The sequence below is a fragment of the Rhinolophus ferrumequinum genome, chromosome 6 (assembly GCF_004115265.2).
Source record: "Rhinolophus ferrumequinum isolate MPI-CBG mRhiFer1 chromosome 6, mRhiFer1_v1.p, whole genome shotgun sequence".
Taxonomy (NCBI): domain Eukaryota; kingdom Metazoa; phylum Chordata; class Mammalia; order Chiroptera; family Rhinolophidae; genus Rhinolophus; species Rhinolophus ferrumequinum.
This window is the reverse complement of record NC_046289.1, coordinates 96,051,607-96,077,403: the sequence shown is the minus strand read 5'-3', so window position 1 is coordinate 96,077,403 and position 25,797 is coordinate 96,051,607. Positions and strand designations below refer to the sequence as shown.

The 25,797-nt window shown below is 39.6% G+C and overlaps 1 protein-coding gene across 1 annotated transcript in view; it reads left to right on the top strand.

Annotated features, from left to right (window-relative positions):
• Positions 1-450: 450 nt before the first annotated feature.
• Positions 451-25,797, top strand: part of UACA (uveal autoantigen with coiled-coil domains and ankyrin repeats) — an 84,387-nt gene continuing 59,040 nt past the window's right edge. The window contains 1 exon segment of the mRNA XM_033107969.1: positions 451-706. Within this exon segment, the coding sequence (XP_032963860.1) occupies positions 626-706 (81 nt within the window). The 5' untranslated portion in view covers positions 451-625.

Genomic DNA, 25,797 nt, shown 5'->3' with positions numbered 1-25,797 from the left:
AGGGATTTGTGTAGTAAAACATCAGCAGATGCAAGGGAAGTGGCTCTTGAAAGCCAGCGTGTGTGGAGGTAAGCTGGAGTCCTCTCTGGGACCAGGTGGCAGGAAGGCACTTTACTTGGGAAGGAGCACGTGGGTGGGAAGAGGAAGGGAGTCCTGGAAGATGAAAGCTGGCGTAGGCTGGACCCCGTGCTCTCTGCAGACCTGAGGCTCCACCATCCAGGTAGGCGGGAGCCGGTGGTTTGGGGCCTGGCTCTGGCGTCTCTCCACGTCGCTGGCCGCCCTCCTCCTCCGCTCGCCCAGAAGTTCCAAACTTTTCCTCCAGCAGGGAGAGGAAGAGTGTTATTAAGTTAGAAAGGGAAGTCCCTCCCCCTTCCCGGATTCCGATTGGCCAGATCCGACCCCACCCCCGCCCGGGCCGCGGCCGTATTGGCTGCCAGGGTGGGGGGGGGCCCAGCCGCAGGCCCCAAGCCATCGGCCGCTGGGGGCCACCAGGTGGCAGGTGGGGCCGCGGTGGCCTGCGCAGCCGCCTGCTCCTCCCCGCGCGCTTGCAGTCCGCAGACTTTGAGGTTCGCGCGCGGGGCAGGCGCGTCGCGCCCGGCAGGACCGGGACTGCCCAGAGTTAACCATGAAGAGCCTCAAGTCCCGCCTGAGGAGGCAGGACGCGCCCGGCTCGGCGTCGTCCGGCGCCGCCGCCGCCGCCAGCGCGGTGAGTCCCGCGGCCCGTGCGCGTTCCGGGCTCCCTGCGCTCCCCTCCCGCGGAGTCCTCTCTCGCTCGGAAGCGCGCGCCCGTTCCTCGGCTTTCCCTCGGCGCCCCCGGCGCTGTCGGCCCCGGCGACTCCTCCCTCCGGCGGGCGCTCGGCGTTGGCCCGGAGACCCTGGGGACCCTCCTCTCCGCTGCCCCCGAGCCTCTCCGGGCCCTTTCCTTGCCCCTCTCGTCCAGGTCTCCCAGCTCCTACTGCTTCGGAATCAGATCGCACCCTCCTCCTCAATCCGGTGTTTCTGGGTTGTCTCCAAGCCCCGGCCCTTCCCCGGCGAACCCCGGGACTTGCCCTGCTCCCCACTCTTGCTCTGTTACCGCCCGGCTCCGCGGGACCGAGGCGGGCGCCCTTCTGTCCCCGGGGCTGCGGGCCGGGCAGGGGCTTCGCGCCCCGCAGGCATCCAGGTGGGCAGGACAGCGGACCCGGCGCCACCCGGCGGGGACCCCGGACCTCCTGTGAGTCCGAGACTCGGAGCGCTGGGCGTTACGGGGCTGGGTGGACGCCCTGTGCTGGCCGCTGTCTCCCTGTCACTAGGAAAGTTTGATTTCTGAGTGAGGCAGATGGAATCGGGCATAGTTTTAAAGACAGAACCCCAAATGGGTGGGTCATCCTGGAAGTGGTGGTGAAATTGGGAAGGTGGTTGTCCTGTTGGGCCGCGTAAGTCTCACCTGTGGGACAGGCCCGTATTACAGGATCAAGTCTCACCAGTGGGACAGACCTCTCCATTCGGTGTTGATGTGCAGCGCGCCCTCAGTGTGCACGCTGAGAAGTACTCAGGGCCTCTCTTTATTTGGCAGGAGAACAGAAATCTTGAGAAACAGCCTGGCTGCAGATGTTGGGGTTTAGATAATTTGGCAAATTAGAGGAATGGCTATATCATCAAAATTCTATATTATTGAAATAAACGTTATTCAAAAAGTCTGCAAGAATCAGAAACGTAAAAGAAATGTAATGTTCGGGCTGCCTAGTTGCCCGTTTGGAGTAATTAAAACGGACCTTTATACTTATACATAGATTTTACCAAATGATTATATGCTTTTTATGAGAATATGAATTAATCTGCTTTTGCTTTTGAGTTATTTCAGAATTGTGCCTTTCTCTCCACGTATTTCTGGGATGTTTTTTCTTGGATTTAAAGGAAATTGTGTATTATCAGATACCAGTTTGCATTTTATGTATATGGAACGTGAAATGCATCTTTCTGAGCTTTGATCTTTAGCACTTGCCAAACTGAGCATTTTTTAATTTTTCTTAAAATAGTGGCATAAAAATAAAGAGAAATACATGGTATAAAAAAATAGAACCTATCTGCTTAGAAAAAGTGAACATCTTTCAGTGTAAGTTAAATATTAGAATACGTTTTGTAAAGTATTAAGGGAAAATAAAGGAGTGATGACTAATAAAACCAAACCCAAGCATTGACAGAATAAAATAAATGTGCAGGAGAAACGGGTTCCTTCTGCTTTTCAATCTATAAACCATAATCCCTAATGTCAGATTTGGTCACATGTACATATTGTTATGACTGAGCATCTTTTTTTTTTTGTCTTTTTGCCTCCAAAAATATTTAAAATTTTATTTACTTGATTTTGAATAGATAATACAGCACGTGGCTTAAGATTTGAAAGGAAGAAAAATATTTACCACAAATGGTCTTTCTCTAACCATACCCTTCAGCTACCCTGTCCCCTTTCCTTAGAGGTCACTGGAGTAATCAGTTGCTTGCATGTCCCTCCAGAGAAAGTTTAGCAAATACGAGCAAATATTTCTATATATTCTTTATAGAGTGGGAGCATACTGTGCTCACTGTCCCATGCCTTTTTTTGGCTGTAAATGTCTAGGCCTACTCAGCGCATCCCTCTTCGAATCTTTTGCTGTAAAATACAGTGTCGTAATGAATAAGCCTGTATGTATTTCAAGAGTGTGTCTGAACATTTGTAGGGTCAGTTCCTAAAAGTGAAATTGCTGGCTTAAAGGATACATGCATTTGTAATTTTGTAGAATGTTGTTCAATTTCCTTTCATGCGTCCTGTACCCAATGTGTGAGAAATTTTTTTTTCATGCTTTTGTTTAAAGTCTTGTTTAAAATCTATAGATGTTTTGATCTTTGCGAGCCTGATGGTAAATGTGGTATCTCAGGTTAGTTTAAATTTGTATTTCTCTTATTATGAGTGAAGTTGAGCATCTTTTCGTAGTTTTAAGAGTCTGTTGCAAGTGTTTGTGAGCAATTTGTCCTTTCCATTTTTCTATTGAGTTGTTGATTGTTTCCTATTCATTTGTATATATATCAGGGAAGTTAGCCCTTTCAATATAAATAATGTTTTTCATTAATTGGTTATTTGTCATGACTTTGTTTACGGTGGCTTTCACTATGCAGAAAGTGGTTATTTTTATACAGTTGAATTTATCAACTTTTTTATTTTGTGACTTTTAGGTTTACATTATATCTTGGCCTTTCCATTCTGCAAAAATAAATAAATAAATAAAAAAGTCCCCCTAGTTTCTTTTAGTTGTTTTTTCTTTTTCTTTTTCTCCACGTTTAAATCTTTGATCCACATAGAATTATCCTGATGTAAAGTAAGAGGTATACATCTTGCTTTCTTTTTTCTGCCCCCTTTTCCTCCTTGGCTACCTAATTTGAATCTTAAAGTGTTCATTTAATTGTCATGGAAATGATCACAATTTGTTTTGCACAACTTTGATTTGGGGGAAAATATTTTCTCAATGTCTATTTCATAAATATTTTCATGTATTTAAGCTTTTTGTCTGGAGACAAATTAGAAATAGACTGAGGTATATAAATTTTTATGATTCTATAGTATGTAAAACATACTAGTTTAACGTGCTAAATTATAATTATATGCAGATTATGTGCAGAAAAAACATCATTTAAAATATTTTGAATAATACCATAGTTATAAATACACCAATGAGTTTAGAGCTTACTAAGTGGATATGTGTTTATACACATAGAAATAAATAGTTCACAATTGCAAATTGCGGGTAAAACACGTTTGAAATTTTCTTACTAAATCTGGAGATAGCTGCATCTTTTAATCATAAAATAAGAATTTTTGTTATATTTATTTTTAATTTATTAATTAAATATGTATATTAATTATTTATTTATATATTATATTATTTAATTATAGTTAATTATGTAATTATATATTATATATTTAATAATTAATAGCTATATTAATTATTAAATTGGAGCTTCAGATTTCTGAGATAATTAAATGACTGTAAATGCTATTTTAGATCTAGTCGATTACATGTACAATTACATGTATAATTATACAGTGAGAATAGGCTTATTCCAGTTTCACCTACTTCAGATTAGGAAATATGAGTAATTAAAACGAAGGGACTATAATTCCAGAACTGGTAGTAGCACTGCAAGCCAGTATTGTCAGCAGACATTTGGGAAGGGGGTTCCCCTTTGAACTGTACCTGTGCTCAACATTTGTAGCTGAGTAAATTCTTGCTTTAAAGTCATCTCTGACCTGGGATGTTCTGCAGTGATTATTTTTCCTGCCCTTTCTCTGGGGTACTCTTAAAATGGGGCAATGAATTTACAAATCAGCAACTGAATATGTTCTAAAGCACCTTATTAATGTCTCGGTACTCTGAGAAAATATTGGTATTTCTAAAATAATGTAGAGTTACAGGTATAGCAACTGAAAAAAATCTTCAGAAAAACTTCTTGTGATTCCCACTAAGAACAGAAGTTTGAGGTGTTTAGAAAGCATAAAAGGTTAAATGTGATTTTGTTTTAGTTGTGATTTTGTGAATGAGATCTTGGTGTTTTCCACTCAGGGATGTGGGTGTGTTTGAAAGGATGTTAATGTTTTATTGTTATTATAACAATGATTTGGGGGTAATGTGAATAATTAAGATCATAAATTTTTATGTTTAGTTTAAGCTCATGATACTGAATTGAGCACTGTTTACTACTCATTTTCATTAAAGATGCCAACCTTTAATTAAAAATGCCTACTTGAATAAAAACTGTGTTCAGATTGTTTCCTAGGGTTATCCCTGCATTGTATTTCTTGTGGCTCTTGAAGGAAGATCACAATAGAGGGCCCTCTTTTTATACTTTCGGATTTCAACCCAGCCGCAGTTTTGCTGAGGTCCTCATGCTCATTTGGATTGTTCAGCTTTTGTCTTTTGCTATATAATGAGTCCTAGAACTTAAATGACGAGTAGTAAAGGACTTTAATTACTTCTTTTAACAAAAGTGGCTGAGTAAATTCTTGCTTTAAAGTCATTTAAGCAAGATGTAATGACATTTAAGTAATGATTGTATGTCTTTAGCCATTGTGCCTCTACACAGTTTTCGAATTGAAAATTATTCAATTTTAAGTTTGCTCAGCAGTGGCCTTATTTATTAATGGTTTGGAAAACATTTAGGGAACGCGTAAGTGGCTTAAGAATGAATTAATAATAAGGTCATCTTTGAAGAAATGGATACTTCTAAATTGGGAGCAGAAAATGTGCAAGATGAGCCTGGAATCCGTTGTCACGCTAGAAAGCAAGGAGGCTCGCAGGAAGTAGGGCTTGGGATCCAACTTGCAGCAGCGCCCAGTTGACCAATGATGGGACAGTGTGGTCACCAGTAAGGATAATACAGCAGTAGATGGAAATCTTTAAATCTATGAGTTCATAATAATGATTACAAAAAAAAAAAAAGAAAGTAATTTGTCGCTTTTGGAGGATGTTAGGTAACTGATGTATTCTTTGAAGATCCAGAAAATCAAGAAGAGAATGAAACATCATGCTTTTTCTCAGGGTAATCAAATATTCAATAAAGGGAAGTTTCTCTTGTATGAAAACTATTTTATCCTAGCTAATAGATGAAGATGGGCTGATAGAATTAGTATGTCACAATTTGGCAGCTCCTCGTGAATTAATGGAGCTGGAGTCTAGACAGTGACTATCATTCTCAGAAAGTAAGACAATCAGACCTCACTTATTTCCTGATGGAAATCGTCATTACTATTAACAGTCTTGTCTGAACAACCAAACCTGAATATGACAAGCCTCTAGATCTAAACACCATTTTACAGAACATTCAGGGTACGTAGGAATGTGGGCATGCAATGAGCAAAATTCTGATTGTGGGAAACTATAGAACAAATGGCCTGATTTCTTCCAAAATAATTATAAGAAGGAGAAAGAAATGGAGGACAAATCTAGAGATTAAAAGAGATTTAGAGGGTGTCCGGTTAGCTCGGTTGCTTAGAGCATGGTGGTAATAACACCAAGGTTGCCGCATGGGCCACTGTGTGCTGCGCCCTCTTTAAAAAAAAAAAGGAGAGAGAGAGATTGAGGAGAGATATTAACCAATTGTAATGTTAGACTTCATTTAGACCCTGATTAAATAACTGAAAAAATAAAAGTTTATAAGATAATTTAGGAAATGTAAACACTAACTGGATACATGGTGATATTATAGAATTATTATTTTAAAAGAGTTAAATGTGACAATGGCAGTAATGTGTGTATGTTTATATAAAGTTTTTGCTTTTCAGAGAAACATTTAGAAGTATACTATTTACAGTTGAGATGGTATGAAGTCTGGAATTGGCTTCAGAGTAATCTGTGACTAGGTGGGTGGGAGAAGTGAGTGGGGAGTATAGTTAAAATAGAATTGGTCCTGAGTTCATTGTAGCTGGGTAGGTCATGATACCATTATTTACTTCTGTGCTACTGTTGTATTTTGTATATGTTCTGAAATTTCTATAAGAGAGATCAAGTCATAGGCTTAAATAATTTTAAGATTAACATCCATCATATCACTCATCAAATCTGTTTTTAATGAAAAAAAATCTTTAAGAGCTAGACATAAAATAACAATACAGTATGTTAAGAGCCATCATAGAGGTGCATATAAATTGCTGTGGGAGCATGGGTGTGTAGGGTGGGGTAAGGGAAAAAGAAAGGCAAAGCCTGAGCAGAAAGACAGCTTGCAGGGCTTTCCAAGCAAAATCACAGCGAGTGCAGTGGTGTGGATCTGTGACATGACATGACCCACGGAGAGAGCACCAAGTTTGGGAATGAACTTGGTTGGGTGTTGGTAGGGGTGGTGCAGACAGGTGAAAGGAAGGAGTTGGGGAGGGCACTTTAGGGGATGTAGTCAAAGGAAGGTTTCTTTTTTTTTTTTTTTTTTTTTCACTAAACAAAATTTATTATAAAACATCAAGTAACATTGTTTCCATAAGACATGGGAACAGTCTTCATCCTACACAGTCTGTCTTTATTTTTATCTTACACGGTTTGTCTATATTCTTTTTTTTTTTTTTAATTTATTTTTAATTTTGTTTTTTAACTTGAATTAAAAGTTTGAATCCCTTGACAAATTTAAACCATTGTTTAGAGAGATCTCTCACTGGAGCTGTGAACTTTCATCTTCAGAAATGATTCTATTCGTGAGTTAACAAATTCATCCTTCTTTTCCCTTTCCCACCAGAATTAGTTGATAGGCAGCAAAATTTTGTTCTTATCAGTCCTGTTTAACTTACAGTTGTATCCTTGGTGACGAAATCTAGATCAAGGATGTTAGATTTAAACATTGTTGACTCGTGTTTTCTTTCATCTGTATCACATGGAAGCCTTACTGTCCTGTTACAGATAACGCAAACGTTTGTCTGTCCTGACACCTAAGGGATATATAGGAAATTGTTGAAAATTTCCACCTGCACGAGCTTTTTCATCCAAGGGAAGTCAAATTGAGTTCTCTAGGGAATTTGCCTAAAAACGGGTGGTTGAAATGCACTTCCTGAAATTATGAATAGAATGATAGGATAGTATATGCGTATTCATTCTCTCATTTTCCTAAATCATAAAACAATTAAAAGTTTGTTTTGCTTTACTCTTCTAGGCTAAAAAGTGTAGCACAAAAACACAAGAATAAATTCACGTGTTTGTAGTCACAGTCTGTTGGACTCTTTTTATGATCAGGAATCCTACATGTTACTGAGAGTGACTAATTTGTTTGGAAGTGTTACCGTCTCCAAGACAATATGCAAAAGACGAACTGATAGAGTTGAGTGACTGAAGCTCTGACAAATGATGGGAGGAGCTGAGCTCTAATTACCTAATTGAATCAGACCTGGCAAGTGCCCTTGAGAGAGAGCTGTGTATGACTGAGCCAGTTAGCATAAATGGCTGGCTGTGGTTTTAGAAACCTTTCTCCTCATAAAAGTCATACAGGTTCATTGCAGAAAACAAAATGTAGTTGAAGCTAGAGGATAAAACAAGTCACCCTTAATGCTATTGCCCATGCCATAATCCCCTGGTTATGCTTTTTTTAAAGATTCCACACTGCGTGGTTGTTATTCAGTTAGCATTTAATTACCTTGATGCCACAGAAAATGATATACATATGTAGAGAGAAATTACTGATAAGAAATCCCAGTGCCTATAGCCAATATTTGTTGAACATATACGTCTCAGACATTGTTTTAAGTGCTTTACATTAACTTAATCCTCACAGCAACCCTAAGAACTGGATGCTATTGCCATCATTTTACAGATGAAGTTAAATCATTTACTTGCTCCAAGTGCCATAGCTAATAAGAGGAGAGCCAGATAGGCTGACTCTGGATCCCAGTCCTTACCCATTGCAAACTAATATAATTTAAAATTTGAAGCTATAGGGTTTATACTTTACACCAAAAAAATTGGAGGGAGGGGTATTTGGGGGGAAGGAAAGCCTTTTATTGTTAAGTCTGAAGACCAATTTGTGTTCATTCCAGATGTGTGGAAAATTGTTGTGTTCTCTACACCCTTAAAATAAAGGATACTATTATTTAAAATGTTTTTGTCAACCTGATAGAAAAAATTATTGCTTTAATATGTGGTTTTGATTTCTAGGACTGTGAACCTATTTCTGTGCTTATTACCACTTTCACGTCTTGTTTTGGTATTATCATCTCTTCTTGTTTTTTGACCGTTTTTTCTATTGGGGACCTCCTTGTTCATATTGATCTTTAAGAGCTTGACATCTTTAGTTTTGCTATTTGGCCAATTGTAGATTAGAGAGTAGTGTGTGTCTCTCCCTATAGTTGTGTTCTGTGACCTTCCCTTATATTTCAGATAGTTTTTGTTTGCTGTGCTTAACGTGACAGTTGACACGTTGAGGTTATGGCTATTTTCTAGTCATTTAACTAGCGGTGTAACTAACTGTATAAAAGTCTCTGATTTGTCCCATTCAGACTTTGGTCTTGAATTCTACATTATTTGTCATATTATTATCCCTTTTGCCTTTCTGTTTTTCTGTGTATGTGTCTGTGCTCCCAGTATATCATCTTTGGTTTTAGATTTTTAGGAAGACATTTAGGTGAAGTAAGTCCTGAAAATCCAAACTACAAATTATTGGCTTAATCGGGAGGGTGTGTGTGTGTGTGTGTGTGTGTGTGTGTGTCTACAGAGGTATATACTTTTTGTGGGGTGATATGTTTTTAATATTGACCTTTTGATATGTTGTAAAAGTTTACATTACCTCTATAGTAAGGTTTACCCTTTCAGGTGCATAAATATCTCTGTCTCTGTATCTCACAGAGAATTTCGGTTAATTTTTTTCTTACCAGATTGTGACATTATTAAAGAGAGTAGAAAGATGGGGAAGGACATACACATCGTACTCTCTGAACTAAAACAAGCGGGTGTGTAATAATTCTTCCAGCTTGTTTTTGTTATTCCATGGTTTTCTCACCTGCAGGGTACTTACCCTGTGCAAAGGTTGGGGTACTATGGAAACAAGTCTCCAGTGGGGAAGCCTTGTGAGCGTGGTTCTAGTGAGGCCGCCAGCTCACTCCGATCTGTTCAGCTGAGCGAGGAATAGCCCGCAGACTCTTGCCCATTTCATGTTTTTAAGTGGGAGATGTTTTTTATGACTCATCTCTTTTTTTAAAAATTAGCATTTTATATTTTTTAAAAGCATTTTGTGATATAAACAGCATTCATAGCAATACACAAGTGGACAAGTGGTGGAAAAAGGAGTGTTTTCTCGGCCTTAGAAAAGGCAAATTGTGGGCCAAAGAACGTGCGTTCCTAGCTCTCGGGGCGTATGAAAGGGCAGGAGAGTAACATGTGGTGTGACAGGGTCAAGCTCGGCAGACTAGGCGACTGTGGATTTGAATTTTGCAGCTCCCAGTAACCAGCTTTGTGACCTTAGGCAAGTTTCTTCAATATATTTGTTTCCCCATTTGGAAAATGGGGAAGTAGTTAAGAACTCAATAAATGTGATCTTATTATTGCTGACTGAAAAGCCTCACCGGAAGTCATCCCATTTTTATCCTTTATAACCAGATGAACAGCAGTCTTTCCTGATCTTTTCCTTTTCAATTACTATGTGCTGTCTTGGGCTTGTATGTCACCTGGATCTTCAAAAGATCATCTGCTCTAGCCTCCTGCCCCAAGGGAGGTAAGTGGTACCTCTATTTTTCATTTATTTAAAACACTTCTTGAGGGCCTAGGCTTAGTAAGCACCAGGGGATGAGAAGACTAGGCGGGTAAGAGACTCAGAGTATGCGGGCAGGCTCCGAAGGCAGGAGGCAGCGGCTGCTGTGACAGGAACGCACAGGTGCTATCAGGTGCTGATTGTGTCTGCAGCCGACAGGCTGTGAAGGTGTTTTTGAGGGATGAGCTGCTTTCTTTTTTTTTTTTTTAATTGAGGTGAGAGTCGTATAAAATTAATCATTTTAAAGTGAGCAATTCAGTGGCACATAGTATAGTCACACTGCGGTGTAACCACCATCTCCATCTAGTTCCAAAACATTTTCATCACCCGACAAGGAAGCTGTGCCCATTAAGCAGCTGCTTCCCAGCTCCCCTTCCTCCAGCCCCTGGCAACCACCAGTCTGCAGGGGGAGGGTCTTAGTCTGAGGCCGACGAGAAGTGGGTAGGAGTGATCCAGGGAAGGATGCAGGTCCGTCGGGAGGGAACCGAAAGAGCAGGGCCTTGCAGCTGAGAAATGGCCCAGAGCTGCGGGAGGGAACAGTTGGATTGTCAGCTCAGTTTCTGTGGATCCTAGAACAATAGGCAAGAGGATTGGATGGGAATGAGGCAGGATGGGAGGTTGGGATTAAATTTGGGGAGGGCTTAGAACTGTCTTAAGAGTGTTGGACTTCGTCCTATGTATCCAGAAGTGAAGAATCACATAATCGGATGTGTTTTGTTAGATGTGTTACTATGATAGCTCCCGTTCAGGATGGATTTGAGTGGGTCAGGCCTGGAGGTGGGTTGATTGTTTACGAGGCTGCTGCAGTAGTAGAGGCAAAAATTAGCGAGGGCCTGAATCATGACAATGCTGGAGCCATGGAGAAGAGGGCACGTGTTAGAGAAACGTGGGTCACCTGAGACGCGGAGAAGCTGTGACTGACAGTCACACACAGTCAGCAGACAAGTTGTCAGAGCCCTTCCTTGCCTGCTAGCCCTGAGTGAGTCCCACTGCGGCCTGGGCTTCCGGTAGTGTATGGGCGGCACAGTCCTGACTGGAGGTAATTCCCATCTAAGTTAGAGAGCGAGAGCGCTGTCTCCATTTCCTGTACATACACCAGCAGTAAGTTGCTACTTGTAAAGTGATTGTCTAGTTTCATTTTTTGGCACATGGCTTTCCAATTTTCCCAGTTTGTGACAAGGCTTTTGAGGAGGCTTTGTTTTCTCCACTATATGTTTTTGGCTCCTTTGTTGAAATTTATGTGCCCCGATATGTGCGTTTATTTCTGGGTTCTCAATTCTGTTCCATTGGTCTGTGTGTCTGTTTTTCTGCCAATACCATGCTGTTTTGATTATTGTTGCTTTGCAGTATAATTTGAAGTCAAGGAGTGTGATACTCTGGCCTTGTTATTTTTTTCTCAGGATTGCTTTGGCTATTTGGGGTCTTTTGTGGTTCCATACAAATCTGCTGATTTTTTGTTCTATTTCTTTAAAAACTGCCATTGAGATTTTGATGGGGATTGCATTAAATTTGTATATTGCGTTGGGTAACATGGCTATTTTAACTATGTTGATTCTTCCAATCCACGAACACAGAATACCTTTCCATTTCTTTGTGTCTTCTTCAGTTTCTTTTAATAATATCGTGTTTTTCAGTGTATAGGTCCCTCACATCCTTTGTTAAGTTTCTTCCTAAGTATTTTACTCTTTTTTTTTTTTTTTTTAAGATTTTATTGGGGAAGGGGAACAGGATTTTATTGGGGAACAGTGTGTACTTCCAGGACTTTTTTTTTCCACGTCAAGTTATTGTCCTTTCAATCTTAGTTGTGGAGGGTGCCATTCAGCTTCAAGTTGTTGTCCTTTCAATCTTAGTTGTGGAGGGTGCCATTCAGCTTCAAGTTGTTGTCCTTTCAGTCTTAGTTGTGGAGGGCGCAGCTCAGCTCCAGGTCCAGTTGCCGTTGCTAGTTGCAGGGAGCACAGCCCACCTTCCCTTGCGGGAGTTGAACCGGCAACCTTGTGGTTGAGAGGACATGCTCCAACCAACTGAGCCATCTGGGAGCTCAGCGACAGCTCAGCTCAAGGTGCCGTGTTCAATCTTAGGTGCCGTGTTCAATCTTAGTTGCAGGGGGCAGAGCCCACCATCTCTTGCGGGACTCGAGGAGTTGAACCGGCAACCTTGTGGTTGAGAGCCCACTGGCCCATGTGGGAATCGAATCGGCAGCCTTCGGAGTTAGGAGCATGGAGCTCCAACCGCCTGAGCCACCGGGCCGGCCCCCAGTATTTTACTTTTTGTTGCAATTGAAAAAGAAATTGTTTTTTTGTTTGTTTGTTTGGTTTTTCATTTTTCTGAAATTTCATTGTTGGTATATAGGAATGCAGTGGACGTTTGCGTGTTGATTTTGTATTCTGCAACTTCACTGTATTTTTTTATTGTTTCGAACAGTTTTTTGGTGGAGTCTTTAGGGTTTTCTTTATAAAGAATCATGTCATCTGCATATCAAAATTAACTCAAAATGGATCAAAGACCAAAATATAAGACTTGAAACAATAAATTGCATAGAAGAAAGCATAGGTACTAAAATTATGAACTTTGGGTTCAGAGGATTTTATGAATTTGACCTCAAAGGCAAGGGAAGTAAAAGCAAAATAAATGAATGAGACTGTATCAAACTAAAAAGCCTCTGCACACCAAAAGAAACCATCAACAAAACAAAGAGGCAGCCAACAGAATGGGAGAAGATATTTGCAAACAATGCCTCTGATAAGGGGCTAATATCCAAAATATATAAATAACTCAAACATTCAACAACAAAAAATAAACAAGCCATTATAAAATGGGTAGAGGACCTGAACATACACTTCTCCCAAGAAGACATACAACTGCCAACAGATATATGAGAAAATAGTCAACTTCCCTAGCTATTAGGGAAATGCAAATCAAAACCACAATGAGTACCACCTCACACCTGTCAGGATGGCTGTTATCAACAAGACAAGTAATAATAAGTGTTGGTGAGGCTGTGGAGAAAAGGGAACCCTCGTGCATTGTTGGTGGGAATGTAAATTGGTACAGCCACTGTGGAAAACAGTATGGAGGTTCTTCAAAAAATTAAGAATATAATTACCATACAACCCAGCAATCCCTCTTCTGGGTATCTATCAAAAAAATCTGAAAACATTTATCCGTAAAAATATATGTACCCCTATGTTCATTGCAGCATTATTCACGGTGGCCAAGACATGAAAACAACCAGTGTTGTTCAATAGATGATTGGATAAAGAAGATGAGGTACATATATACAATGGAATACTCTTCTGCCATAAGAAAAGATGAAATAGTGCCATTTGTGACAACAAGGATGGATCTTGAGATTATTATGCTAAGCTATTGAGATAAGTCAGATGGAAAAGTTGGGAACCATATGGTTTCACTCATATGTGGGATATAGAACTGAAAGCAACTGCTATTGTCTGTCAATACAGACAACAGCTTAGTAGGGTAAGGGGGTAGGGGAAATGGTAGAAGAGGGTAAAGGGGGTCCCAAATATATGGTGATAGAAGGAGAACTGACTCTGGGTGGTGAGCATACAATGTGATAAAAAGATGATGTATTACAGAATTGTACACTTGAAACCTATACAATTTTACTAAGCAATGTCACCCCAATACATTTAATAAAAATGAAAAAAGAAAAGTGCACTTACAATCCATTTGGATGAATAGCTCAATGTTCTGATGATGGTTGAAAAGCACATTTGGAAGTTTAATTTACTCTGCTAATAATCATTACAATCACAGATTTTTAGCAGATAACTACTTTGTTTTCTCCAACATTTTATTATGAAAAATTGAAACATACGTTACATGAGAAAGAATAGCACAAGGAACTGAGATCCACCTGCTCACCACTTGTATTCGGAAGTTAGTTTCCTGCTGTGTTTGCTCTACATATGTCCGTGTATGTATAATACACACATGTCCACTGAACCTTTTGAAGGAAAGGTGCAGACATTATATTTTACCTTTAAGTACTATAGCATCCATCACTTAAGAATAAGACATCTTTTTTGTGTACACTATATTGCAGTAGTGATATTCTAAACTGTAGCTTGTATTTATAGGTGAGGAAGCTTAAGCGTTACATGACTGATGAGGATGAAACAGAGTTGGAAGAAATTATGTTTTCCAGTTCCTCAGACTGCTGTGTCTTACATGCTACATGATAATACTCTCTCTCAAACTTCAGGAATATGTGTATTACCTTAATGACTTTTGTCACATCCATAGAACACTCCTACTAACTTAATATTCTTTTAGAATGACTTAAACATTAAAACACTTAAATATCATCATATTTATTTAGAAAAGAAACTATCTGAGAACCGGAAGCAGAGGGGGTGCTAGGGGTCCTCTGAGCTACAGGAATTATGGGTGAGCATCTGTAGGGAAGGAGCAGTCCTTAGGGTGAACAGGTGGGAGGAGTCATGTGCAGGCCTGGGGCTGCAGGCTCCTGTGAGTACTCGCTCTCCACTGGGGCTGACACGAGGTTGAACCAGGGACCAGGACTTGGCAGCTCCTGTTGGGCATTTTTCTTCTTTCATTTCTCTCTTCATGTTCCAGCCCCACTGCTGGATGTGTCCCTGCCACAGGCTGATATTAAATGATCTGGAAGCTTAGAAGGAGCTGTCAGGAGACTGTGTCCCCCACACTGGTCCTTGTTCCGGTGAGGTAATGGACATCTGTGTGGTGGTGGACAGAACACCCTCAGAGAGATGCTCAATTTCAGTGTTCTGCTGCTACCGCGTTTCCCCGAAAAGCAGACCTCGCTGGACCATCAGCTCTAATGCTTCTTTTGGAGCAAAAATTAATATAAGACCCCGTTTTATTTTACTATAAGACCGGGTCTTATATAATATAATTTAAGACCGGGTCTTACGTTAATTTTTGTTCCAAAACACACATTAGAGCTGATGGTCCAGCAAGGTCTGATTTTCGGGGAAACACAGTAAGTAGATATGTTGTGGATCGATTTTTTAAAAAACTTTGCTTTATAGCTAAGAATTATAATTTATTGAAGTTCTTAATAAGTCATTATTATTTGGTTATTTAAATTGGAGAGTGTACATTTTGAAAAGTCAGCAGATATTCTTTAAGTACTATATGCCAGGCAGTGTGTTGCCTAGGGAATGGAAACAAAAATTCAGTGTATATTCAAGGTATTTTTTTTTTTTTTAAAGATTTTATTGGGGAAGGGGAACAGGACTTTATTGGGGAACAGTGTGTACTTCCAGGCCTGTTTTCCAAGTCAAGTTGTTGTCCTTTCAATCTTAGTTGTGGAGGGTGCCGTTCAGCTTCAAGTTGTTGTCCTTTCAGTCTTAGTTGTGGAGGGCGCAGCTCAGCTCCAGGTCCAGTTGCCGTTGCTAGTTGCAGGGGGCACAGCCCACCATCCCTTGTGGGAGTTGAACTGGCAACCTTGTGGTTGAGAGGATGCACTCCAACCAACTGAGCCATCCGGGAGGCAGCTCAGCTCAAGGTGCCGTGTTCAATCTTAGTTGCAGGGGGCGGAGCCCCCCATCCCTTGAGGGAGTCGATGAATTGAACTGGCAACCTTGTGGTTGAGAGCCTACTGGCCCATGTGGGAATCGAACCGGCAGCCTTTGGAGTTAGGAGCATGGAGCTCTAACCGCCTGAGCCACCGGGCCGGCCCTATTCAAGGTATTTTTGATGTTCATTTTTCTTCAGTTCCTTTTCTCTAAACTTAAAAATCACGGGGAATTATATCTAAGAATATAACAATATCATTTTTGAGTAGCATTTAAGTTGTTAAATATTCAGAGTGGCTTACATGAGTGTTTAAATTATTAGTTTCCAAAATTTTTATTTTACTGTTAAATAATTATTCTTTAGTTAGACTGTTAGATACATGGCCATTTTGTTTTTATTGGTTTATTTCATTAGGATTTTTATAAAAAACCAATTTATATGTTTTTCTTTAACATAAACTTTTCTTTTTCCTGTACAAATTGAAGGAAAAATGTAATGCAATTTTCAAAGTATCTTCTTTCATTTTAGTGTCAATACTATTTAAATAGGCAAAATAGGCAAAAAGATCAGGAATGATAAGATGTCAGAAAATCTAATTTGAGTCCAGGCTCTTTCTACTGCAAAGCTCTGTGACCTTGTGCAAATCACTTGATCTCAATAATTTTCAATTCTTCCTCCTGTAAGATGGGGATAATACCACTTGCCTTTCAACCCTACCAGAGATTGTAGGTACTGAAAAGAGTGAAAACCTTTTAAAAGCTGCGGAATAATAGAAATAGAAATTTAAGCAATGATTGTTATATATCGTGTAAAACATTAAAGCAGTTTTTATTAGATGTGCCTGAAATTGTAGTGAATCAGCTCTAAAAATATAGAAAATGTTGCTTACGTCTTTATGAGGTGAAGAATAAAGTTGATTGTTTATATGTAGAATGAAAACATGTTCTGAATTGTAATTTGAATTGCTTTTCATATTGATTGCATGAGTGGAGAATAAGAAGAGTACAACTTTTGTTTTTGTACAAAGGAGTTTTGAGTTGGTTAGCTGAGTACAGCACAGTTGGGATGGAAAAATCCTTTGTAGGGTGACAAAATACATATTTTCCCCACTAAATTTTTATCATAGGAGAGAGCAATGAATGGGAATGTTTTGCAAGCTGTGGAAAACATTACGCTCGTGCATTTGATAGAGTTGAATCTGTTGTCAGTATTTTGTGTTTATGGCTGTTATGAGCTTCTCATTCCATGGTATCATTCACAGCTATCAATGTGCTCTTTCTGCTGGCTAATACCAGTAGGCAGAATCCTGGCTTATTTTGCTGGGAACGAGTTTTAGTCCTTGTGTGGAGGGACGCTGTATTTTCTTGTGTATTTGCCATTGTGTAAGTTGTAATTACTTCGAGACAAAAAAATTCGGAAAAATTCAGTTCCACTAATATTTGGCAGACCTTTTTTTTTTTTTTTTTTTTGGTGTTGTCTTAACACTTCTATTGCTTGCCTTCATTTTCTTCTGTCATTCCTTGGAATTGTCAGTTTCAGCCTGTTGGCAGGTTGTTGATTGTTTTTAGCCTAGCAGTAGCTGAGATTTAATATGAGTTCTCTTCTCTGTCCAGGGGGGTGAGGTTCCTGAAGGGTAACAGACATATTTATGGCCTATCACATTTTTACGTAACTTCAACAAATATTTATTTGGCACCTACTGTATGGCACTTTCTTTTCGTTTCTTCACGAGAGGTTGTGACTAGAAAATTGACCTCCCAAAAGGTGACAGTTCTGTAAAAACATGATTTTTTGTGTTTTTCTTAACTAGGGGCAAGTTCAGCTCCCATCTGATTTAACTTATTTTTAAATTCACATTATTTTATATTCTTTCCAAGTTTTAAAATAACCTTACATTTTATTTCTTTAATGTGTTTAAATATAGATTTATATTAGGTTGGTGCAAAAGTAATGGCGGTTTTTGCAATTATTTTTAACCTTTTAAACCGCCATTACTTTTGCACCAACCTGATAGCATTTTAGGGTTGGAAAGGACCTTAAAGTTTTCTAGTTTAGTGGCTAGATAACTTTTTGAGTACAACCCATAGTTAGAATACATTTTCTCCTGTGATGCCGGGGTGTGATAGGCAGAATTCTAAAAGTGCCCCCCCCCATGATATCCCACCCTAATCTTTGGGATTTTCAATATAATGAGATAACATGCCCATGATTATGTTACGTTACATGGTAAATGAGATTTGGTGGATGTAATTAAGGTTACAAATCACTTGAGTTAACCAAAAGGGAAATTGTCCAGGTGGAACTGTTCTAATCACCGTACCCTTTAAAAGCAGATGTCTCTCTGGCTCACAGCAGAATGGGAATCCAGGGAGTCCTGAAGGACAGGAAGGGCTTGTCATGTTGTTGCCAGCTTGAGGATGGACGGGGCCACGCGAGAAGGAATGTGTGTGGCCTTAAAGAGCTGAGAATGAGACTCTGGGCTGGTTAGCTGGGAACAGGGACCCCAGGTAACGGGGACCTCAGTCGTCCAGCTGCAGGGAGCCGCCAGCCACTCGCTGAGCCTGGGAGCGCCTTCCTCCCCAGGGGAGAGCCCAGCCGGGCTGGCACCTTGACTTTGGCCTTGAGAGGCCCTAAGAAAAAACCCTGTTAAAATAGATTTATATTAATATAATTTATAATAAACTTATTTACTATGTAAAACTAAGAACTTAATTTTATTTGAGAATTTCTTACCGGGAGCATGCGTGCTCGTAGTCCTAAAAGACTCTTGCTAGCAAGGGTTACACGTGAAAAACTTATGAATGTTTTCCCTAAAAGTGCTTAATCACTGAACATATCATTAAGATAATTGGTATCAAGAACCCGAAGGTAATAAAGCCCTGAATTCCTTAACATTCATTAATTTGTTGAGGAAATAGCTTTTGCTGTCCTGTGTTGAGAATACACAGGCCTGTACTGTTTTTGAAAAGACATTTTGTGTAGAGGCCCAGGAGGGCCGAAAGGTAGATTTAAAGTTGCTTGTATATGGCTTTGTGAAGATGTCAAAGGACTTGTGCCTACTGTGTTTCCCTGAAAATAAGACCCAGCCAGACCGTCAGCTCTAATGGTCTTTTGGAGCAAAAATTCATATAAAACCCGGTATTATATTATATTATATTATAGACTTGGTCTTATATTAAAATAAGACGGGGTCTTATATGAATTTTTGCTCCAAAAGATGCGTTAGAGCTGATGGTCCGGCTAGGTCTTATTTTTGGGGACGCATGATATTATGACTCATCTTCCAGACACTTGACGTAATTGAGCCTTCTTAAAGAGCTTTATTGCAAGGCGTCCTATAAGTTAAGCTTTATTAATTAGAGCTTTTTCTATACACACATTGAGGAAACAGAACAGCAGTTTTCCTAATTGCTTAGATTTAATTGCATTCCTGCTGTGGAACTGTTTTGATGTCGTGGGAAAGGGTGAGTCACAGAAGAGGAAGGAACTGCACTTAGGACCCACTATAAACACTTCTGGGTGTGGTGGTGGTGTTTGGGTGTACTCTTAAGACAAATGAAGTGTCTCATTTAATGCAGTGAAGCTGTCACGTAGGGGTGTTTTTGCTGTTTCTAACGTAGAGGATAAACCTGTGTCTGTTCCTGACTGCTCAGCACTGAAGATACTCCTTAAAGACGGCCAAGCGGGGAAGGAGTAGTATTGCATGGTGAAGATGAAACCCTGTTCTGTAGTTATTTTTGTATGAAACTGAATTATTAAAGCTTACATTGTTAACCATATGGTATACTGTTGCTTTTCAGTGTTCCAGGTGGTACCATTGATTCAGTTAAATAGCATTAATTGGAAAGATTGACTAAAATAATATTTCCATTGAAAGGGTGAATGCACACAAGCAAGGCCAGCTTTATACAGGGCAGAGTTTTGGAGTTCCTAGAATGCCACTTTCACGATTTAAAAGCTTAAGAGGTCCAAAGGTATATATTCGTGACTTTCCTGCTGGGCTCCCCATTCTGTTTGGTGCCATCACTCTGGCAGGCTGGGCAGGCGCTGTGGCTCTTGGAGGGGACATGGAGATGATGATGAGTAAAGGTATAAGTGCCCAGGCTTAGTATAGGACAGACCTTGGGGATACGGAAATCCGGGTGCTGTTTTCTGCTAAGTGCAGTTCCTGCTGGACTGCGGGTGGGAATAAAACAGATGGCTCTTGCCTCATATGTTGGCTCATTGCCCGGCCCTGCGGGTGAGACTTTCCTTAAATTTGGTGCCTTCAGCACTTAAGTCCTCTCACCCTGGTCCCAGCTCCGCTCGTTGGTGCATCACTGGGTTAGCAAATTACCCCGTTTTCTTTTAAGGAGAAGCTATTATTTTCAGCCAGAGAATCCAGAATGAGGGTCTTTCGGTGGGCTCTTGTGTATATGACTTCATTTGGCCAATGCGATCACAAATTTGTACCTCAGTGTAAGCTAGAAAATATTTCGTTTACAAAGATTACAAGATTTCCTGTGCATTTGTAGTGGTTTGATTTATAGCTAGCTTGCATTTCAGGTACATGAGCATTACGAGAACAGTTTAGATCAATCAGTATTTCATGACTATCTCTGCTAGATTTTCCAGTATGTTGCCTATTTTTTAAATTGTCCAGGGAATATTCTGATTGGTTGTTTTTCTTCTTTCTGAAAAATGCGTTCTGCTCCTGTAATTTATTACAGAGGCTTTCTGTGTGTGTTGCACTTCTACAATGGGTATTAGAGTGAGAGGTGGAACTGGAAGGTAAATTGCCATCGTGATGAAATGGGAAGAGAGCTGGGTTGGACATGAACTGTAGTTTTGAGCTAGAGTTTTATACTTGGAAGTTGAGAGAAACAACACTGCTTTTATTTATTTATTCATTCATTTATTTATTTAAAAATGAAGCTGGGGCTTATATGTGCACCACATACCAAATTCTAGAGCCAGTGATATTAATTTAGTTTAACTTCTGACAGAATTATCTTCTTTTATATTGACTTCAAAATATGGTAATATTTTTGGTTAAATTTTATAATTATATATATTTAGGAAGCAACATTGGTGTCCATCAATAGGTGAGTGGATAAAGAAGATATGGTATGTATGTACACACACATACACACACACACAAACACACACACGAATATTACTCAACAGTAAAAAAAATGAAATCTTGCCATTTGCAACAACATGGATGGACCTAGAGGGTATTATGCTAAGTGAAATAAGTCAGACAGAGAAAGACACATATTGAATGATTTCACTTACTTACATGTGGAATCTAAAGAAAACCAAAACAAATGAATAAACAAAACAGAAACAGACCCATAGATATAGAGAATAAGCTGATGGTTGCTGGGGAGTAGGGGGGTGAAAAGAAAAAAAGACGTTTCATTTAATATTCATTGTTGATTGATTAACAAAACGTATAAATTATCAGGAATCTAAGTCTTGTCAATGAATTTTTGAATTTTTAATGTGTAAACTGCTAAGAATTTGATATCCATCTTACATATCTAGAAGTAAAGTTTCCATTTTAGAATCATTTGAACAGCCTTTTAAAGTAATTTAGTTTATATTGGCAGGAATGAGACCAAGTTGTCTTTACCTTAATTCATTCCTTTATAGCAGTGGTTCTCAACCACGGGCGATTTTCTTCTCTAAAGGACATTTGGCAATGTGTGGAGACATTTGTAGTTGTCACAACTTGCGGGGTACTCCTGGCATCTAGTGGGTAGAGGCCAGGGAAGCTGCTAACATCCTACAATGCCCAGGGCAGCTCCACAACAAAGATTTATCTGGCCCAACGTGTAACTAGTGCTGAGGTGAGAAGCCCTGTCTTATACAATTCATAACAAAGTATAGTTTATATCATCCTTTGTATTTTTCATCTTTCCCTCATCTTAGATGAATCAGCATTTTAAAATAGTGCTCTTGCCATGTTATGTGGCAGATTGATCACAAAAAAGGCCCCATTTTCCACACTCGTCTGCATCCGTAGTCTTTGCACTGTGACTGTTTCCTGCCTCTTGAGTCTAGGTTGTACTTGTGCCTTGCTTTGGACGAGAGAATGTGTTAGAAATGATGTTCAGCCAGGGTCTTCAAAGGTCTTTCATGCTTCTGTTCTCTCTTATGAGCAGGGCCATGCTCGCCTGGCTGGCCTGCTGGTTACTGGTGCCCCTGTTGCCCCACCTGACAGCTAGCCGATCACCGGACCTGGGGAGGAGGCCGTCCTAGACCAGCCAGCCCCAACCATCTTGGCCATTTCACTGTAGACGCACGCGTGGCTTTAGCCGCCGTGACTCAGTCTGGCCCAGCACAGCAGAATTGCCTGGTTGACCTGTATGCTCATGACCAATAATGAACTATGGCTGTTTTACGTCACTATGGTTTGGTTCTGCAGCAATAGAAAATGGGTGTGTTGATATAGTAGTGCTTTGCGGAGGAAAAAGTACTATTCAAATTGTCTACCTGCGCAGAACAGTAATGATTTTAAAGCACCAAACTGTTCTGGATCTCAGATCTGCTCGTTGTTAAACATTTTCCACATCCTTGAAATTCAGAAAAATAATGTAGTGGATAAGAGACGCACCCATACCTAAGGGTATCACTAGTCAACATTTGAGAAGCAGTGAGTTGAAACTCTTGTTCCCCCCAATGCCTCCCGCTGCCGTTAGCAGTCGTGAGTGCTGCCACTCAGCCAAGAGATGCAAGCAGAAGCATTTGTTGGCTATGATTAGAAGAAGTACCTCAATACAAATAACTTTAATCCTCTGTTAAGGTGATTATAAAGATAGTGAATGTTAAGCTCCATAAAATCTCAAGTACGGAAAGTATTACTTGAAAGCATGTTGAATATGTCAGCATTCTATTAAAATCAATACAAAATATTTTAATTCCAATTGTATAGTAAAATATAATTTGCTATAAATAGGCATCTGACTATAAAAATAAAATACAGAAGGCATACTAATTAATATGGAAACAACTTATTACACCATGCCAAATTCAATTATTCAGATACTGCTATTTGATGTAAAATATAATGTGAAACATTCAAAATTGCTTTTAAGGTTTATAAAATATTTCAAAAACATGAAAACTAATGTAATTAACCAATTTAGAAATCTGACAGTTAACTTCCAAACTCCAAACCAAGGGTGTTTCTCCTACGGTATTTGCCAGTATGTTAATATTATAACCCCCAGCATTAAATTCTAAATTCAATTCAAAGTACTTGAAATAATAATAGCAAAACTGAAACATTTGTTATTCATTCCTTTAAAAAAATCGATTTTCTCTGATGGTAGAGAATTGTAAATCTTTATAAATTATTACTTAGAATGTGAGAACTTTCTGTATTTACTTATATGTGACGTGTCAAGATGTCCAAGAAATATTTATTCTGTGAAAAGAGGGAGTGGGAGGACAGTTTATTAGCATACTTCTAGTTTGGTTAGTGGAGAAATTTTTTTTAGTTGGAAAAATTTACACCAAATTCTTCACCAGCCTCTTAGAAACAGTTTTCTGTATTTAAGGGGTACAGGAATATGGGGTCCTCAAACACGTTCCTAGACCATACTGTACGAGATGGGTTTAGAGGACTGAGAGTGGTGTCGGGCTGCGTTTTGACTAAACACACGCATCCGGTCATTCTGATGCAAATGGACAAATGGACTGCCCACTGCAGTGGCTGAGCTGCTCTGTGTAGTGTCTCAGGTAATGCAAGGACAGAGAACAGCCAGGAAAGGGACCCGGCTTTTAAACGGAGCAACTCCTCTTTCTTTGTTTATTTCAAAGAAAGTAGTGATTTCTTTGAGGAAAATTTCTGAAATTAAAAAGATACTAAAACCACCATCTGAGGTAACCGTCCATATGAAGAGGAAGGCGTAGGGCAGGTTGAAGGTATACAGTAATGAAAGTCTTAAACATCAATACCTTCTGTATAATTGGTGGCTTTAGTTTTTGAGAACACTTGCTCAGTTATTTTCCTTTTAGCCAGTTTAACCTATGCAGGACAAATGAAAAGTGTAACAGGAATTAAAATATTTCCACCATGATGCACTATTTCAAATAACTTTTAAATAGCTTGCCAATCTAAATTTATCTGCTCTGTGGACCATAAAGTTCAGAAAAATATCAATTTAAAATAGAACCAACCAATTAGAGTGCTTCATATTATTTCTATGTGATAATGATATCATGTAATTTTAAAGTAACGTATTTGTTTTGGTTATGTGCATTTTCTAGTTGTCATACAATAATTGTTTTTTTAGTAAGAAAATGAAAATACTTTATAGATATTGTGCTTCGTTAAGTAATATATTTACGAGTTTTAGAAACATAAATGTAAATTTTCCGTTTGTAGATTACCCCCCTCCCCAGCATGTCAGGGAAGAGGAGGGAGACTTTTCTTTTTTGTCAGCCCTTCTCTGTAGTTAGATTTTTCTAAAAACCGTGCACACATATTCAATTCATAATCTAAAAAAGTAAAATTCCGTCCTTAAGCAAAAGCTACCTGTTTTCCTAACCTTCTTGTACCTCCACCACAGCCTGATACTTAAAGTGAAAGAAATTTGGTGTTGAAGGTGGAAGCAGAGAAAGAACGTTCACAGCCGATGGGGAAGGGAGAGATGTGCGCGGACTGGCGGTGAGCAGTGTGTGGCACGGAGCACTCAGGGGCAGCCACTTACATTGTCTCCGTGAGGCTCTGAGGACAGAATTGACGCCCTGGCCACCCTCTAGCTCCAGACTTGTCGACAGTGGTCCCCATTATTGGTTTTCTGTTAGATTTCCGTTGTAGCCCTTAGTATATCTTTATGAAAAATCCTGTTTTTCTTAAGGCAGCTGAATGCGTGTTTCTTACACGTAAAAAAGCCTGCCTGAACAGAACAATACTCCTTGTAGGAAATTTAGAAAAACAGGGGAAAAAATAAAGAATTCAGGTCTTCTTTAATCCCACGTTCCGTGGCTGTTAACTGATTATTTCCTCCCATTGTTTTTCTGAATGTTTGTTTCTTAAAATTGTCATCTTACAACCTTAATATTAACCTTAATATTTGCGTATCTTTTCAGTGTACGGAGCTCTGTGATCTTAGCCCTAGTTCAGGTGACAATTAAAGCTAAATGAAACGAGAATAATTGGAGAAACTATTTAGCGGATATGCACTTTTAAAACCTGAATTTTGGAGAGGTTTAGATTCATTATGAAAAGAGCAGCAACGGACATGCTTCTAATCTAATGAGAAAATCAGTGCTGTTTACAGTTTTTTATAATTCCTCTGTGCTGCTCATATGATACATATCTTTAAAAGTTAGAATTAAACGTTTTGTTAGGGGAGAGTCAGTTTCCTGTTGGCCAGGGGAAGGCCTTCTGTCGCCTTGATCAATCCACTTTAGGCTTGTTCAAGACGAAACTCCATCTGGATTGGATTCGAAGATGCTGAGTTACACTGAACGTTCACAGAGGTATTAAATGTCATCTTATGAATGTGTAATGAGAACTAAATAGCTGACTAGTAGGCTGGATACTTCATCCAGTCTCTCTCTATGGGGAAGCAAGTTTATCAGAAGCGTGCTTGATGAAGGTAGTAGCATCAGAAGAGTGGGAAAGAACGATCAGATTCCAGTGTTTGAAACCGTGGTGTTTTGCTGATTTGGTGTCCTGTCATCTTCCTTGGATTGTCCCTACATGGTCAGTGTCAGAATTCCTGACATGCACCTCTGCTCTCACTCAGGTTCATTCATAGGTACTCCAGTTGCGTTCCGCTCTTGGTTCCTGTTTCTTGGTCCAATGATAATGTAGGAAATATATTACTAAGTCCGATCACAGTCCATCCACCTCCTTGGAGACTGTGGCGAATTTAAGAGATCTGTCACCAGCGGTCCTCCTTAAGGTTGGAAGGACATTGTGAAAGTTGAAAGATTTCCTTTTCAAACAGGAATGTTTACCATTTGTTGGCTACCTCCATTCACCGCCATTTGTAGCAAACGTTCCCTGTGACAGTTAAAATGACGGTGCTTTTCTTAACATTGTTG